The 20185-nt window shown below is 33.6% G+C and overlaps 1 protein-coding gene across 1 annotated transcript in view; it reads right to left on the minus strand.

Annotated features, from left to right (window-relative positions):
- DPP10 (dipeptidyl peptidase like 10) overlaps window positions 1-20185 on the minus strand; it is a 629039-nt gene that overhangs the window by 424036 nt on the left and 184818 nt on the right. The window contains exon 3 of the mRNA XM_026449363.1: window positions 14950-15045. Coding sequence (XP_026305148.1) covers window positions 14950-15045 — 96 coding nt within the window. The remainder of the gene's footprint in view (window positions 1-14949; window positions 15046-20185) is intronic.

Consider the following 20185-nt stretch of genomic DNA (forward strand, 5'->3'; position numbering starts at 1 on the left):
AAAAAAAGCAGCTCTTTTATTCTCCACATTTTACTTTCTTTGAAACTAGACGCTACCTAGGACAACTCCTTGAATTATTTTAATCCCTCCTTATTTAATGACCTAAAGCATCTACCTCTACCTTTGTCACTAGCTATGTGAGCCTAGGGAAGTTATCAAACTCTCTCTGCTCAGTTTACTGACCCATCAAGTGAAGACAATGAAAATAATTCACGAGGAAAAAATACAGTTAACCAAACCTTATTGTCCCAATGGTGGACACATACTCAACCCCAAATAAATAACTGTGATTATCACTCAGGTGCTTTGACAAAACTAATGCCCAGAAATACTGGTTGACTTGCCCAAAGCCATAGAGTCTAGAGAAACGAAAAATAAATTTTATTCAATAAGAGAAGGAGTCAAGCATGTTTTAAGTGCTTTCTAAGGTTTAGAAAGCATAGGCCTGTGATGCTCACAATGCCTTTAGAAAAAAGACATAAGAGGAATTATTCTCTCAGTCCTACAGGTGAAGAAGACGTGGCCACTGACAGAAGTCAAATAACTTGCGCACCATGTCTCCTAGACACAGAACTAACCTTCCCATTTCAGATACTGTACACTGATTCATAGACGTGCTCCTTCTCTACCTTGGGGGTTGGTTGGGCCTTAGAGAACAACACAGCTGAATGGTTCAGAGCATTGATGCTACTTAACCATGAGCCTGAGGAGAGCATGCAATCCTTATGGTCTGTAAGGCCTTAGTCACTTTTCTACTTAAGAGATTTCACATTTTTTAATCTTTTAAATATAATAGGATCTTGGGGAAATTAAAAGCTAAGGAGTACAATGTGCAAACAAACTATTTTATCACAAATGTGGGTGACGGACACAAATTAAACAATTAGCAATACTGGTAATGGTAGAAAACCCAGATAACATTCAAACTCAAAGGAGAAGGGAAAAATATATACACACATAACTAGGTAATGTGTAATTTTTTCACTCACAAATTGAATAACACCAGAGACCAGACAGGTTTAAGCTTCTTGCTTTCAGATGCTGTTGATGAGCGCATGACAGTGATGGGCTAATGGCTTGGGTCATGAGCCCAGTAATGAATGTTCAAGCTCATGAAAACTGGCATGGGTTACGACTGCACAAACCCATGGATTTGTGTTATCAACTGAACACAAACACCCAGGATACCAAAGTGTTATCAACTGAAAGTCTAAATTAGATCAGCTTTTAAATTTTTTAACAACTCCATATGGCCAGTCAAATCAAAGAGAAAAGAGCTATGTATTAAACACTAGAGTTTTATTGACTGGAAATGAAAAGCAGAGAACTTTCTGTGAAAGCTGACACCATTCCCTAGGAAAAGTCTAGAACAATGTATCCACTAGCTTCCTAAAGCAAGGAAAAATTAAAACAGTAGCTTCAACTGTACCTTTATGATGACGTGGAGAAAAACTGATAAAATAATAGAATTGAAGTTGAACTTAGAAGTTACTTTCTAATAATTTCATATCCACTATATGAATCTCACTAATATATCTTTATCACATGATCACCCAACCTCTCTATAACATTAGCAGAAATGGGGAACTCACTGTTTGTTACCCAGCTTAACCAGAAGTTGGAAAACATCAAATGCCAGCTGTATAAAGCTTTTTATTATGGATTTTTTCTATTATACATATAAGTAAAAAAAGTATAGATTCAATTTATCTCTGTGTTCTTGAAGAAGTCACCTATTTGCTTTAAACTCAAGTTCTTCATTTATAAAATAAGCATATATCTACCTAAGCTAGAAAAACTATAAACATTAGATATAATAAACTAAAAACGCATAGCATGGTGTCTGGCTTTAGTTGCCCCACTTATAAAACGTAACTTACCATATAGAATCTTAGCCATGTAATGGTAAGGAATGTTATCTCTAGAAATTTTTCTAGCTAAAGACATTTTGGAATGCACCTACATGTTTAATACTTGTTTATTCAATAGAAACCAGTGATTGTTATCCAAAGGTCTCAATGGCTCATTCAAATTGACTATATAACCAAGCTGATTAAGTAAATGTAGCCATTCATAACGAAATGCACAAACACACACACAAAGACATGACACGCAAAGCAAGTTGAATTAAAAGGTTAATATGAAAATGTGGAGCTTGGGGGCCAAGATAGCTGACCAGATGCAGCCAAGAAGCAACTCTCCTACCAAGAGAAACCAAAATATCTAGTGAACCATCATACCTCAAGCAGATCTTCTGGGAGAAAACTGAAAGTCCATAGAGAGGCAACACAGACACTGAGGATGAAGAGGGAGGAAGTTGCACAAAGTTGCTGAGCACCAGAACTGGCTCTCAGCCCTTAATAGATCCTGAGGACGAAGTGAATAAAGGAAATAAGAGAGGATACAAACAAATGGAAAAACGTTCCATGCTCATGGATAGAAAGAACCAATATCATGAAAATGGCCATACTGACCAAAGTAATTTATAGATTCAATGCTATCCCCATCAAACTAGCATTGACTTTCTTCACAGAAGGCAAAAAGAAAAAAGAAAAAAAAAAGAAAACTACTTTAAATTTCATATGGAATCAAAAAGGCCCCATATACCCAAGACAATCCTAAACAAAAAGAACAAAGCTGGAGGCATCACACTACCTGGCTTCAAACTACACTACAAGGCTATAATCACCAAAACAGTATGGTACTGGTACCAAAACAGACATACAGACCAATGGAGTGAACAGAAACTTCAGAAATAACACCACACATTTACAGCCATCTGATCTTTGACAAACCGGACAAAAACAAGCAATGGGGAAACGATCTCCTATTCAACAAATGGTGCTGTGAAAACTGACTAGTCATATGCAGAAAGCTGAAACTGGACACCTTCCTCACACCTTAAACAAAAAGTAACTCAAGATGGATTAAAGACTTAAATATAAAACCCAACTCATTAAAAACCCTAAACGAAAACCTAGGCAGTATCATTCAGGACATAGGCATGCACAAAGACTTCATAACGAAAATGCCAAAAGCAATTGCAACAAAAGCCAAAATTGACAAATGGGATCTAACTGAACTAAGGAGCATCTGCACAGCAAAAGAAACTATCAGAGTGAACAGGCAACCTTCACTAGAATGGGAGAAAATTTCTGCAGTCTCTCCATCTGACAAAGTCTAATATCCAGAATCTACAAGGAACTTAAACAAATTTACAAGAAAAAAACAACCCCATCAAAAATGGGTGAAGGATAAGAAAAACACTTATCCAAAGAAGCCATGTAAACAGCCAAAAAACATGAAAAAAGCTCAACATCACTGATCATTAGAGAAATGCAAATCAAAACCATAATGCCATGCCAGTCAGAATGACAATTATTAAAAAGTTAAGAAACAATAGATGCTGCTGAGGCTGTGGAGAAATAGGAATACTTTTACACTGCTGGTGGTAATGTAAATTAGTTCAACCATTGTGGAAGACAGTATGGTGATTCCTCAAGAATCTAGAACCAGAAATACCATTTGACCCAGCAATCCCATTACTGGATATATACCCAAAAGATCACAAATCATTCTATTATAAAGACACATGCAAACGTATGTTTATTGCAGCACTACTTACAATCGCAAAGTTATGGAACCAACCCAAATGCCCATCAATGATAGACTGGATAATGAAAATGTGGTACATATACACCATGCAATGCTATGCAGCCATAAAAAGGAATGAGATCATGTCCTTTGCAGGGACATGGATGAAGCTGGAAGCCATCATCCTCAGCAAACTAACACAGTAACAGAAAACCAAACACCAAGTGTTCTCACTCATAAGTGGGAGTTGAACAATGAGAACATATGGACACAGGGAGGGGAACAACACACACCAGGGCCTATTATTGGGTGGTAGGCAAGAGGAGGGAACTTAGAGGACAAATAAATAGGTGCAGCAAACCACCATGGCACATGTATACCAATGTAACAAACCTGCACGTTCTGCACACGTAACCCAGAACTTAAAGGGGGAAAAAAAGAAAGAAAGAAAGAAAGAAAACGTGGCACATACATACCATGGAATACTATGTAGCCATAAAAAGTGCCAAATTATGCCATTTTACAACAGCATAGATACAATTTGAGACATTATCCTATGCTAATTAATGCAGAAACAAAAAAACTAAAACTAAAAACCAAAACAAAAAACCAACACCACAAGTAAAGTGGGAACTAAACATTCGTTACTCATAGACATGAAGATGGCATCATTAGACACTGGTGGAAATAAGAGAGGGTAGGGAGGGAAGGAGGGAGACAAGGTTTGGCAAATTATCTATTGGTTACTATGCTCACTAACCGGGTGACATATTCAATCATACTGCAAAACTCAGTATCATACAATACACCCAAGTAACAACCTGGTATACCCAGTTAACAAATTGTACTCTTGAATCTAAAATAAAAGTTGACAAAAAAGAATACAGTTTTTTAAAAATGAAAATATGCCCTAAGTTTCAGTTTCTTATTATGACTATCTGCAATGATCTCTTTTTTTACATGTAAAATCAATGATATAAGAATTACATTTTCTCAAAATATCTAAACATTCCAATAAAATGGAAACATTCATATGCAATTACAAAGAAAATATTTCCTTATTCTTATCTCTCTTTCCCTTAATATTGTTTTCCTTAAGTCTATGTGTTTTAAAAATTAATTTATAAACATTGTTAAATGTCAGTCTCATGATAATACAAACATTCACTTGAAGCATTTTCTCTACTCTAGTTTCTACCAAACATTAAACATGAAAGATGTGGCTTCTAGCCAGAACTCATTACTGAGTGAATCTGAGAGAAGTGGAAAAAACCTGTTTCTCAAGTTACTCAAGTATAAAAGAAAAATAATGCCTATCCTGCCTCCCTAAGAAGGGTTTTCAAAAAAAAATGCAAATAAATAGCATATGTAGAAGTGCCCTAGAAAAGTAGAAACATATATGTAAATTTTGACTTACTGCACATATATTAGGTAAATTCCTATTACTAATATCTCCCACTTCAATTCCTATTACTAATATCTTCCATTTCAACAAAATAGCTGACAATTATCAGAGCAACTTTAAATTCTTGTGTTTCAAATTAAAAGTTAATACAGGGTTAATCTGCTAAATGAGATCAAAGTATAACAATTACAGTAAAATAATCAAATATACATATTCTAATTACACGCCAATACTGAGTCATTCAACTTTATTTTCCACTACTTTTATACATATAGAGGCCTCCCCCCCCCCAAAATACACAGCATTTTCCTTACAGTTAAACTTACACACTATGCTAATTTCTGTGATTATGTCATAACACATCCTTGTTCTCCAAACAATGCCCTCTTTCATCCCCTGGGCTCATCTGTCCTCTAGACTGAGACTGATTTTTATCTTTTCCATAAAGGCAAATCCAACTATTCTTAACTCAAACTGATCTCTCACAGTTGCAACATCTGTTTTTAAAAAATAATTACCCAGAAATGGATCACTTTAAAAAATAATTACCCAGAAATGGATCACTTTAAAAAATAATTACCCAGAAATGGATCACCTAATTGTTGTTCACCTAACTATTTTAGGCCTACTATTTTCATCTAGTTTCTATAGTCTCTGGGTACCATAATTATATTTTATTTCTTTCGAGCATGTCAGTGGGACATGTATATATTAGTCATGATCATTACCGTATGCAAGTGAAGACTATATCAAATAAAAAGAGAGGCAGGGCATATACAGGAGCTCAAAAAAATAAAATGTGCCATGCGTACCCTGCATCATAGTAAAGAGAGAGATGTGTGATGTGAAGACGTGTTTTGGATTTTGGAGAAGGTTAATAAAAGTTCATCATAATTGGATTGAATATTTCTTGCAACTCTTCAGTTACGTCTACTTTCTTTCCCATTCACAGCCTTTTGATTACAATTTGACTTCTAAGCCCGAGACAACTGAAAAGATATTGTGCTCAGTGAGGAAAAACCCTTTATATTCATAATGTCCTTGATCAAAGGAACAGTGTTTATTCTTCTTTATGACTTTGCATATAGATGGAAAGATAGATGTCAGTGTCAGTGTATCTATTAATCTATATTTGTGTTGACAAACAGATTTCCTGGGCCATCAAGGCCAAGACCAACAATTGTATAGAATACCAAAGGAGTATGAGGACACCAGATATTTTACTGCAAACTTTTCAAATGTATACAGATTCCATCTGGAATACATGAAGTTCTATGCATGGCACATATTTGAAGCTCAATAAATGCTTGTTGATGAACTCCAAACATAACTTTCATCCCATTTCCCCAAGCTTTTTTTTTTTTAATTTTAAAAATCAAAACATAGTTTTATATTTCAAGAAATAATTGATAACATAAATATTTAGCTTCTTTACCTGATGTAAATGACGAGTTGATGAGTGCTGACGAGTTGATGGGTGCAGCACACCAACATGGCACAAGTATACATATGTAACAAACCTGCACGTTATGCAAATGTACCCTAGAACTTAAAGTATAATAATAAAAAATATATATATATATATAAATAAAAATAAAAAATAAAGTTTAGTTTGTATTTCAAGTTCTCTTTAAGTACTTTGATCATTGCATATCTAGGCCATAGAAATATATTTTTTCTTACATACTTTTTTGTTCCTAAACGTTAACACTGAATTTTACCATAAATCCCTTTTCTCTCTCTTGGTGTTTAGTTTAAGTATTGTCATTTTAAGACAAACTGAAATCTTAAAAATATTTTCTTGAAGAAAACTATTTAGATTTAAATTCCAAACAAAAGTTTGAATATCGTAGTTAGTATATAAGATTGCCACTGTATGATTTTTTATAGTAGATATTTCCATTTTATTGATTTCAAACAATTTTAATACAGATGAAATTTAATCTAAACTTTGGTAAAAGCACAATTTTACAAACAACATAGCAATAAATACAACTTTTTTGTCATTTGGACAGAAGTAAATATGCTTCATGGTATGCTTTTCAAGCATTTCTTTAGTTTTAGTAGGAAATTATCTACTCTTAATAGGAAGATACTTTGTCATACATAACTCTGAAAAGAAAAGTCAGCCTTGATAACAATGATTTATATTCCAAATCTCATTTACAAGTCTCGGGTCTGTGAATCAGGAACTAGGTATGTCATAATTTCAATAGCTTCCTATGTGTTTTTACTTTTTATTTGATTTTTAAAGTTTCAATCTTTATTGTAGATTTGGGGGTATACGTGTGGATTTGTTACAAGGTATAGTGTATAATACTGAGATTTGGACTTCTATTGATCCCAGTTACCCAAACAGTGAACATAATACCCAAAAGGAAGTTTTTCATGCCTTGGTCCCCTTCTCTGCTCCCCACCTTTGCAGTCACTAATATTGGTTGTTCCTGTCTTTATGTCTGCCTGTACTCAAGATTTAGCTCCCACTTATAAGTGAGAATGTGTGATATTTAGATTTGTTTCTGCATTAATTCATTTAGGATATTGGCTTCCTGCTGCATCCATGTTGCTGCAAAATACATGCTTTGGTTCATTTTTATGGCTGCACAGTATTCCATTGTGTATATGTACCACATTTTCTTTATCCACTCCACGATTTTGGGGTACCTAGGTTGATTTCATGTCTTTGCTATTATGAATAGTGCTGCAAAGAACACACAAATGTATGGGTCTTTTTGGTAGAACAATTTGTTTTCCTTTGGGTATATACCCATTAAATAAGATTGCTAGTCCAATGTTAGTTTTGTTGTAAGTTCTTTGAGGAATCTTCAAATTACCTTCCACCGTGGCTGAACTAATTTACATTTTTACCAACACCATATAGGCATTCACTTTTCTCCACAGCCTCACCAACATTTGTTATTTTTGATTAAAAAAAAAAAAAAAAAAAAAAACCCTTTGGGGTTTAGGGTACTATTCAGGTTTGTTATATAGATAAATTGCATGTTGCAGAGGTTTGGATTAGTGGAAGAAACAAGAACATAATAAACTACCGGAAATATTATGTCTCAATCTATTGGGAAAGAAGGAAGTGAAACTGCTGTTATAAGAGTCCATGCCTCTTAAGTCTAATAGTCATTGCTGTGCTAAGAACATTCCATTCTCCCAGGTTCAGTAACCTCACGTTCCTCTCTGTGCCTCCTTCTACAGATCTTTGAGAAAAAAGCACATGCAGAATAATAAAATTAATATTTGTCCAGCTTAATGTATCTACATTTTAATGAGATTTTTAGCAACCATTTACCATTTACTTGTTAGATTTGAATTTCAAACTAAAGTTTGAATATCTGTAGTATATAAAATTGCCATAGTATGAAACAGCTGAATGCTTGTTGAAAATTTAGAAAATATAGACAGAAAGGAAAAAAATAAAAACAACTCAATCACTCTAACAGAAAATTATTTAATATTTTGGCATATTGAATCCTAGTATTATTTTCTTTGTATATACAGGTGTGTGTATGTATGTCATGCAATTGTGAATACACTATATATATATAATTCCATATTATGCTATTGTTAATTAATATATTATCTGCACATTTCAATGTCATTAAGTTTTTAAATATTAATTCTTATGGCTGCTTAGTATTCCATTAAATAGAGGCAAATTGATGTATCTGACCATATACCTCATTGTGTGCATCTAGAATCTATGCAAGTTTTTGTCTTTATAAATTATGTTGCAAGAAAAATACACGTTATCTTCAAGAGCCTCATGAATATAAATTCAACTCTATTGTATTAAACTATCAATTTGGTTGATGATTATAAAAAAAATAACATTTTGGTCAAGAAGATACAAAATAAGATAAAAATAAGATAATTTTGACTGGGGGCTGAATATAGGCCAAAGGGCAGGTAATAATGTCTTTGGAGTTAGAAATAGCTCCTTGTGCACTGTCAAACCCAACAACTTCTGCAGTTCAACCAAGTTAAGTTGATGGACAATAATTGCAGTATGATAAATTCGTGTCAAACAAACAAGCAAAAAACAATATAGATGTATTTTTTAGTTTTTCTCTTTATGGTTCCCCTAATTATTATACATATTATTGATATTATTTATAATATTATTGTAAATAACTGTAAAATATTGATATTATTTACAAAATTATTGTAAATGTTATTGATATTATTTACAATAATGTCTCTTGTTTTTCATACAGGCTACAAGAGTGACTTTTCACTGCCTCTTCAATATCCTGCATATATTATGAGAATGAGACTTCCCAGCACATTTAATAAGAAATGTCAGGTGTTCAGAGCATCTCTAAAATCAATTATATGAACCTCTACCATTTGAAGATCCACAAGGCTACAGACCTTGACTTTTCATTTATAATTTTTCTTTCTTTTCTTTTTTAACATTTTACCTATTATCTTCACTTTTTACATATTTTTACTCACTTACTTTGTATTATGCTTCTAGCTATGGCACTAATATCCTCACTCTGAATGAAGAAACCAAGCCTTCAGAGGCTTAAATAACTTGCTGAAAGGCCATGATTTACCTTGATTTAATGAGTCTCCCATTTCCACATATTATACTGTCACACATTACAAAGACAGCAGGTTAAAATATCTGTGTTGGAATCTCATGTAACAAGTGAGTTTATTTTTTTCCAACCTGAGTCCAATAAGATCAAGATAAAACCCAAAGCCTCACATATTATCACTTATCACAGCATGTCATTTTTCAAAAGAAATGTGAAACAACTTCCATCCCATTATATATACAACTGTTCTCGTTATGATGATGAAACTATTTATGGAGCACTCATTGAATACTGATAGTTATTCCTCATGGTTTATTGTCTCCTAGGGAAGGACTGTGCTAAGAGTGTTGTTGTCTTACTACAGCCAGTTGGTGAAGGGTTGGCCACTGGTCCAGAACAGGTAAGTTTAAATGTGGGTACACTTTAAAAACTTTAATAGCAATTTGATATTGCTGCAAGTTCATAACAAATGGTAAGTGGACTAATATCGCTGAGCAGGTGTTGTCAAACCCATGGGGTCGGCAAATGACACACTAGCTGCACAGTAAAATCTCACTATATGATGGTATGTCTGTCTCCTGAAACCCAGATGTATTTAAAATTTACAACACATTTTTTGATCAAATGGTAACTTTAATGGCTTACACTCTACCAGATAAATTTTGGAACTGTCTACTGACACAGAGTAGAAGAAAAGATTTAAAAATAAAATATGCTTGATTCATTTTATATAATAGCTCAAAATGAATATCCTGATATTGCTAAAGTTGCAATATGCCCATGTAACAAACCTGAACATGCACCCCCAAATCTAAAATAAAAAGTTAAAATAATAAAAAAAACTAAGTAAACACACACATTTATTGAAAAAAAATTGAGAAAAACAAAATAAGTAAAAAGAAAGGGATGATCTGGAGAAAATCACTGTTACACAATAGACAATGTGATATCACATACTATGAATGCTGTTTTGAAGTCACTTTGTTCATTTTTCTAGAACATGATCAAGTCAATAAATGTGTGTATAAACTCTAGTTTTAGTGACTGAATAAGTTACCACTATATGAATGTACCTGGGGTAATAAACATATTATTGTAGTATTCAACATGAACAAATTGTGTTGGGACTCAGAAAATGATACCTCGAAGTATGGCATGGTGGTACGCTGAGTACGCTGAACTGACTAAGATATTGGAAGGCCTCTGAGCAGTCTCAGAAGCAAAGTCTATATCTGACCTTCTTCTGCCTTCCTGTCTCCTACCTCTCTGCCATTCCTGAAGCATGAAATAGAAAACAGATTCCTCTACCCCAGGAAAGGTTACAAAAACTAGCAATCCCATTACTAGGTATATACCCAAAAAAATTATAAATCATTTTACTATAAAGATACATGCAAACGTATGTTTACTGCAGCACTATTCACAATAGCAAAGACTTGGAACCAACCCAAATGCCCATCAATGGTAGACTGGATAAAGATAATGTGGAACATACACCATGGAATACTATGCAGCCACAAAAAAGGGTGAGTTCATATATCCTTTGCAGGGACATGGATGATGCTAGAAACCATCATTCTCAGCAAATTAACACAAGGACAGAAAACCAAACAATGCATGAGTTGCACAATGAGAACACACGGACATAGGGAGGGAAGCATCACACACCAGGGCCTGTCAGGGGGTGGGGGACTAGGGGAGGGATAGCATTAGGGGAAATACCTAATGTAGATGATGGGTCGATGGGTGCAGCAAACCACCATGGCACATGTATACCTATGTAACAAACCTGCATGTTCTGCACTTGTACACTAGAACTTAAAGTGTAATAATAATTAAAAAAGAAACTAGCATCCCTCTTTCCAAGCAAACCATAAAATCTAAAAATATTTTAACCTTCCTCTGCTTTTCTGTGTAAGAGCTGTCACAAGGAAATGCACTGACCTACCTTTCAGATAATAGATCATAAGACCCTCTTTCCAGGGGAGTTCTGCTTTATATCTGGGAGGATGAAATGCTACACAGGGAGGCCAAGAAGGACCTGAACAGGTAAGACTTGCTGGGTTTCTCCCTCATTTTATTATCATTAGAGTATAACCTTTTTGTCCAGTCACACTTCAATACACTGTCCATGCTTTATTTAACCTAAGCATACAAATGGACAGTTTTCCCCAGGCCTTTGATTCTTCATTTCTAAAGTCTTCCAAGTGACATAAAACTTTGATTAAATAAGTTTGCTATGCTTTTCTCTTCTTAACTGGTCTTTCGTTACAGCAGTGTCGGCTGTGACCTTTATGATGGGTGAGGAAGGCTATTATACCTTTCCACCCTACAACAGCAATGAGGTCTGTTAAAATGAGATTGTCAGGGAGGCACTTGATAAATATGTTAGATATGAGGATGACACATCAGAGCAAAACAATGAAAGAGGTCAAGTTTTATACTTAAGCATAATGATTAAAGCAGCCTCTGCCTTTTATTAGGTGTGTGTTCGGATAAGTTTCTGAGTTAAGTCTCAGTTTTCTGGGGTTAACTTTAATATCATATGCAGTCCTATGAAATATGTACATAAAGCATCGATCACAGAGCCTCAATAGAAGGCACTCAATGTTAGATCTTTCTTTGGTGATCAATTGATTATCAAATGTGTGTGGCTAGATGAATAACTTCAAATAAGATGAATTTTCAAATTTCAAGGTGCTCTCCCTAGAATGACGATGCTACAAAAATGTAGATTTCAAAGATACGAGCAGACTTGGGGTAAGGCCATTGTTAAGCTAACCATGAACAGGGGCACCCATCCGAGGCTTCAGTGATGTTCTCAGATACATATTTTTGAGACCAGCATAACGAATGGCATCGCCTCACTATAACCTACACATGTCAGGGCCGTCTAGACTCCCTCCTTCCCCTTGACCAATAATGCATTAAGCATTTCCGTGATGACCTCCAAGAATTGAATGATGCTTCCAAATAAGCTTAGCTTGAACTCCTTCAAGTGACTTATGTACTAAGAAAACCAGTTGAGACATCACTTGAGAATAAAGAAAAAGCTCACATGTTACATTTAGATATAATTGTTGATAACGAGGCCAAGGTTACACATCCTACTCATATATTTCCCATTGAATTTCCAGGCTATGTGAAGAATATGTAAATAGGCCAAGTATCTAGTACTTGCCAGAAAGATCTGGGTTGGATAAAAGCACAAATCCACTCCTGTACTTAAAAAGTAACTCAGTGCACACAATCTACAGACACTGAGAAGGTCCTTCGATGGTATTTATAAAGGCTGCATGCGTTCAGAGCTCATGTTCTGTTTATTGCAATTTAAAGAGATGTCTTTATGGCAAACTCTTTATAAAAATTATATATTTAGGTATTACTTAGAACATTATAATAACACTGCAGCTTTGTCCCAGGATGCCTTCTCAGGATCAAATTTAATCAATGATTAATAAAGAAAATACTTGAAAAACGATAAACTCCAAATGTATTATTTTGGTAACCTATGAAGTATAAGAGTAGAATCTGTGTCCTAGATATTGAAATATGGCTTAATTTAGCATGCAGTTCACTACTTAAATATCTGTCCTGTCCTTTGGAGCTTCAATATCACAGTGTCAGCTATACACAGGAGTAAATGACTCTAAATAGTCCAAGCTAACCTGAGAAGGGAGATGAGACCTGTAATTTTTCATGCTTTCCAAAGTCAAAGACCACAAAATTTCTATAATTTGTCCAAAAACATGGTGAATAAAACAAGATTATTCAGCATTTCAAATCTAACAACTCATAACACTACTGTTAAAAAAATTCTAGCAACTTTCATTTTGTCATTTCTCTCAATAGAAAATATTTGCTACAGAATAAACAGGTGATTGGCATAACTGTAATCACACATTAGAAGAATTATTTGTGAGAGATTTGCATATTTGGACAATGTTTGGTGATAATACATCTTTTTAATTAGCCTTCTTTAGCCACAGCATTCATTATAGTGTACATGTGAAATAATCATAGTGCAAAGCAAAAATATGTCTAGCCTCAAATTTATAAACAATTCAAAATAAAATACACAGATTTGTTATGAAAAATGCTACCTTGTGTTGTTCACACGTAATATCATTACCACAATACACACTTATCTTCCAACTGATTTCAATTAAAATTTCAGTTCATGTGTAAATGAGACTGCACATCAATTAAAATCATTCATTCATTTATTCAAAACACAGATCTCGAGTGTCTACAGATCTCCAAGAGACATATCAGTGTCAAGTAAACACATGCGATTTGGCCTTTGCCCTCATGGGTTAAATTACATTCTTTTTATAGCTCCCATAAATTAAGGCTTAATTCACCAGCATAAATACACTTAATTAGAGTCAGAGAGAAGAAGGAATGGACTGTAAATATGATGATCTTTATTAGATACAAGAGCAAGTCTCCTTTCATCTATTATACAAATATTACACTCTATGCCTTGCAAATAAGCAAAGATATTATCCCCAAATAAAGTGAAGGGGAAAGATTAACAGCTATCCAACCATAATGATTAGTATGGTTGGACAAATTAGAATATTCAAAGGATTAAAAACTGCTTTTCTTTTCACCAACACCTTATGCCCTTATTATCTTCCATAAAGACAAAGCAAAGTCCATGAAGCCACTCAGTGATTTTATTTTCTTATTTTTATGTCAGAGATTGACTTAAGAGAACCTAAGGAGTCCCACTTGCCAGGCGAGAAAAGAAATAAAGTACCATATATTTCCAAGTTATTTCCAAGTCATTTCAACTTTGCATAGAGTCTACTAGTTCGTAACACTTAAGCTTAAAAAGAAAAGCCACAGAGAAAAACAAAAACCAATCATATTGTCAAATTTGAAGCACTTAACATTTCTATGTACTAGCTCCCAAAACGTACACTGTCAAACTAAGAAAAATTATGTAGGGATGTGCTAGAGATGTAATACATCCTTAAAGTCATATAACTAATGATCATGAGAGCAGCAGACACAAAACTGTCAACCCAATGTTCGTCAAATAATTTATTGACGCCCTATCTTAGGAATTGATTTGCTCTCACAAGAACCAAGGTTTTAATTTGAATAATACCCATGTAATCTTTGAAGCATATTTTCAATTAAAATATTAACTACATATATCTTTTTTTCTTTTTTTTTTTACATGGAGTCTCAATCTGTCACCCAGGCTGGAGTGCAGTGGTGCGATCTTGGCTCCCGGGTTCAAGCGATTCTACTGCCTTGGCCTCCCAAAGTGCTGGGATTACAGGCAAGAGCCACTGTGCTCAGCTTACAAACATCATTTTTAAAAATTTTAATTATACAGAACTCAAAATGAATACAATGTTTAAAAAGATAGACACTTACCATTGATCCATCGAGCCTCTGGATCGTGAAGCACAAAGTCTTTCCTAAAGAGGTCTTCTAAAGACAATCTGGTTTCTGACGAATTTGTGAGTTCATCTAAAATAAAGGAAATTCTCAATTAGATGCCTATCTTATGCTTGTTTTTTAAAAGGAACAAATTACAAAATTTGGAATATTTGCTCTAAAATATATATTAACTAGATAACAATATAAAGTGACCATTTTCACACGTTTTTTGGCATTTGAACTTTGTTTAATGACTTTTTAAATAAATGAAACTATTTTTACTATTAAAATTGTCTTGATCTGGTACAGATTTAATAGAGAAATCCCATGTTAGGTATTAGTAATATAATACGAAAGCAGTTAAGAATTCCTGTTGTATATTGTGCCCCAAAAGGCAGATTTTCTACCATTTAACTATAATTCAGTCACTTGTTTTCTGAACTCATGTTGACATATTGTTTCATTGGAAATGTACAGTTTTATTGTAAAAACCAAAGACGGTAGACTTGAGGGACTTAAATATGTGTGACTAAACTCTGAAGTCAGAAAGAAGTTCACCAAGGAAATAGAATAATTACCTACTTCCACCAAAAAATTAGTACCCAACAAATACAAAGTAGATTTGACTTAAATGTAAAGTTTAAATAATAAAATACTAGAATATTAATGATAGCACATACATTTTATACTACTCTTTAATAGATAAGTTAGGTGTATTCCTCTTTCTACATTACAAAATATAAGAAATGAAAAGATAACAGGGCTTGAATACTAAAATCAGGCATCACAAACACCCTTTTACATGCAAGAGGCTATAGACAGGAATATTGCATTTTCTTTGCAAAATAATAGCGTTGTTTATTTGCTGTATAAATTCATCTTTGTGACTTTTCAGCTATGACCTTCACTTCGGTTGAAAATAAAATGTCAAGGATATATACTAACCTCATTAGATTTTATTTTTAAAAGGTTCAGCACTTATTACAGCAAGAGCTTTGCTTTTTTCCAGCTGAAAAGCTGGGGCAAAGAGTCAATAACTTCAAATGCAATTCCTTTTCACATAAATCAATCATGTATTTAACCCATAAAATAACTGCCAAGAAAAATTTGAAAAAAATATTATAGTAACAATAGTGAGTATTGTTTGATTATAATTTTAGCATAAGACATAGTGATTGTATAGAGATTTGCAAAATGAAATGCTGTCAGGTGATGATAAATACTTGATCATTTGCCTGGCAGTCTGAAACACCAGAATTTCTTAATTCATTCACAGATTTTCCAGTTTCATTCAAAAAATTTCAAGGCAACAAGTGAAGTATTGTAAAGGAAAGGAGACATATCTCTGTCCTGTCCTGAGGGGTTTGCACATGCTTAACAAAAAACATAACAGATGTCAGGCCGGGCACAGTGGGTCATGCCTGTAATCCCAGCACTTTGGGAGTCCAAGGTGGGTGGATCACTTCAGGTCAGGAGTTCAAGACCAGCCTAGCCAACATGGTGAAACTCCGTCTCAACCAAATTATATAAAACAAAAAATTAGCCTGGCGTGGTGGTACACATCTGAGGTCCAGCTACTTGGGAGGCTGAGGTGGGAGAATTGCTTGAATCCAGGAGACAGAGGTTGCAGTGAGCTGAGATCACACCACTGCACCACTATACTCCAGCCTGAGAGACAGGGTGAGACCTTGTCTCAAAAAGCAAATTTTATATATATATATATGTATACACACACATACAGACACACACACACACACATAATAGATGTCAGTATAAGGATAGAGAGTGCTAAATGAGTTTGGAAAAAGGAAATGTCTCACGAAAAAAATCAGAGAAGGCCTTACTTAAATATAAAATGACCAACTCTCACTAATTCCTGGGTAAGAATGCAAAATGGTACAGTCACTTTGGAAAATAATCTGGCATTTTCTTATAAAACTAAACAAATTATTTTCATACCATCCAGTAATCATGCTCCTTGGTATTTACCCAAAAGGAGTTAAAAACGTATTAACACAGAAAAATCCACACACAGATGTTTGTAGCAGCTTTTTAAACAATCGCCAAAATTTGAAAGCAACCAAAATGTCATTCATTAGGTGAATGGCTAAATAACCTAGATAAACTGGTTATTATTCTGTGCTTAAAAAATGAGCTATCAAGTCATGAAAAGATAGGGAGGAAACTTAAATACATATTATGAAGTGAAAGAAGCCAACAAGAAAAGGCTACACAGTATATAATTTCAACTACATGACATTTTGAAAAAGCAAAATTATAGAGATAGTAAAAATATCAGTGGTTGCTAGGAATTGAGAGGTAAGGAATGAGCAGGTGAACATAGAGAATTTTTAGGGTGGTGAAGTTATTCCACATGATTCTACAATTGTGGATAAATGTCCTTATTTACTTGTCCAAACCCATAGAACACAATCCACTGGAGAGTGAATCCAAACCGACTTTGGGTGATAATGATGTGGCAATATAGGTTCATCAGTGATAGCAAATGCGCCACTCTAGGGGCGGGGGATGTTGATAATGGGGGAAGCTATGCATATATCAGGCACAGGGGGATCGGGGGAAGAGAATCTGGGAAATTCCTTTCCTGTACCTTTTACTCAATTTTGCTGTGAATATAAAATTTCTCTGAAAAATAATCTATTAGCAAATAAATAAACAAACAAAAAACCCTGGGTACTACAGGTTTCAAAAGGCAGAGGAAGGGAATACTAGGGGTAGGAGAAGGAGGAAGAACATTTGAGATAAAATCTGGAATTCAGCTTCCATCATAAAAGTATGGGATTTTAATCAGATGAGCTAATTTTATTAGGGTTTCAGAAATATATTTATTCTATGAAGTATCTCAATAAAACCAAGGTTTGACATAAATTTCAAAATGTTTAAATTTCCCTATCACATAAATTTACCATTATTTGTCTAATCAGATCCCTTCCATTTTTAGAGAATTATATTTTTTACCATCTAAATTTGATAAACGTTGACCTATTTGATACAATAAATGTACATAGGTAAAGGTGGGAGGTAGGCACATGCTTATTTCAGTGAGAGAGATAATGCTAACACAAACTATTAAATAAACGATCCTTATCTATTACATTTAAAATAGTAACTGTATTGTATATAGATATCTTTTATATGTATGCATCTGTTTGTCTTCTAAAAATATTTAGTTTCTTCCTAACAAGTTCCACATATTTCATTTACATTTTTAAGAAGATGTTAATTTAAGAAAAGGCTGTAAGTCCACCACATCAAATAATCTTATTTTCAAATACATTTTTTAAAAAATTCTGGTAATTTTCAAACATGGTATCTTTCATGTGAGCTTTAAAATCATATTACAACTCATTCAAATAGAAATTTTATTAAAATAACACTATATATATTATACACATACACACAACAGTGTAAACTGGAAAATTTTACACATTTCACAGTGAGGCTTTTCATTCAGAAATATTCCACCCTCATTTTATGTACATTAATACTATTTTATCTTTGATTTTTCATATAAGACCTTTACTCTTCCAACTGAATTTAGTGCAAAGTATATATAGTTTGTTACTGTAAACAGAATATTTCCCATTCTCATTCTAAATATTTTTTATACCCATAAGGTTAATGATTACACCATATCACATTTTCTTCGATATTTCAATTATGAATTTTTGTTTTCTACATATTAAATTATAGCATCTGTAAAAATATTATTTTTTATTTCTTTTCCAAAGTTTAAGCAACTAATTATACTATGTATGCATTTGCTTCCCAGGTAATTGAAGATTCATATGAAGTTGCAAGAAATATTACAGAGAAATTCTGTGTACCCTTCATTTAGTTTCTCTCAATGACAAGTAACAGCCTGCATATAATATCATGAAAAGAAACTGATATTGACATACTCCATCAACCTTACTCAATTTCCCCAGTTTTACATGTATTCATTTATTCACGTGCATTCTTTTGTGTTTAGTTCTATGCAACTGCATCACATGTGACCAGCACCAAAGTCAAGAACAGTCCCGTCACTAGGATTTCTTGTGCCACCCTTTTATTGATAGTCCCCCCACCCAATCCCTTGGCAATCAACCACTACTCTGTTCTCCATCTTTAAAATTCTGTAATTTTAAGAATGCTATATAATGAGAATCATACCATACCTAAGCTTTTGGATTGACTTTTATCACTCAGAATAATTCCCTTGAGATCCATTCAAGTCTTTAAGTGTTATCAATAATCTATTCCTTTTGATGGCTGAGTAATATTCCAGGGTATTGATATACCATTCTTTAACTCTTCACTTATTGAAGAACATTTGAGTTATTGTTATTTCTGGTTTGGGGATATTCTAAATAAAGTTACTAGAAACATTTGTTTATAGATTTTTGTACAAACATAAATTTTCTTTTGTCCAAGACAAATGCCCAAATATGAAGTTTTATTTAAAAATTCCATATGCTTTTTTACCATAGTTGTATCATTTTACATTCTCACTAGCAATGTATAAATGATCTAGCTTCTCTGCATCCTTGGCAGCATTTGATGTCATTTAAAAAAATGACTATTCATATATATATATATATATATATATATAGTGATATCCCCTTGTGGTTTAATTTGCATTTCTCTAATAGCCGATGAGGTTGAACATCATTTAATGTGTTTATTTATGATCCCCATACAGTCTTCGGTGAAATATCTGTTCATGTCATTCATCCATTTTCTAACTGAATTATTTTGTTGTTGTGTTTGTTTAACTGCTGCATTTGAAGAGTTCTTCCTCTATTCTAAATACAAATCCTTTGTCAGATACGTGAATTTCAAATATTTCCCTCCAGTCTGTAACTTGTCTTTTCACCCTCTTTAGAAAATGTTTTGTGGAGAAAAAGGTATCAATATTTGTGAGGTCCAGGTAATCAATTTTTCCTTTTATGAAACATGCTTTTGTTGTCAAGTCTAACAATGTTTCGCCTATTTCCTGGTCTTGAAACTTTCTCCTATGGCTTTTTCCTAAGAAATGTTATAGTTTTATATTTCACATATTAGTCCCTGTTCTATTTTGAGTTGCTTTTTGTATATGTTTTCACATGGCATGAGGCTTAATATGAAGTTTTGTTTGTTGGTTGGTTTATTTTGTTTTGTGTCTATGGATGACTAATTGTTCCAACTTCGTTTTTGAAAAGCATTTGTTTAATTCTAGTGAATTATT

The sequence above is a fragment of the Piliocolobus tephrosceles genome, chromosome 11 (genome assembly GCF_002776525.5).
Source record: "Piliocolobus tephrosceles isolate RC106 chromosome 11, ASM277652v3, whole genome shotgun sequence".
In the NCBI taxonomy this organism is placed as follows: domain Eukaryota; kingdom Metazoa; phylum Chordata; class Mammalia; order Primates; family Cercopithecidae; genus Piliocolobus; species Piliocolobus tephrosceles.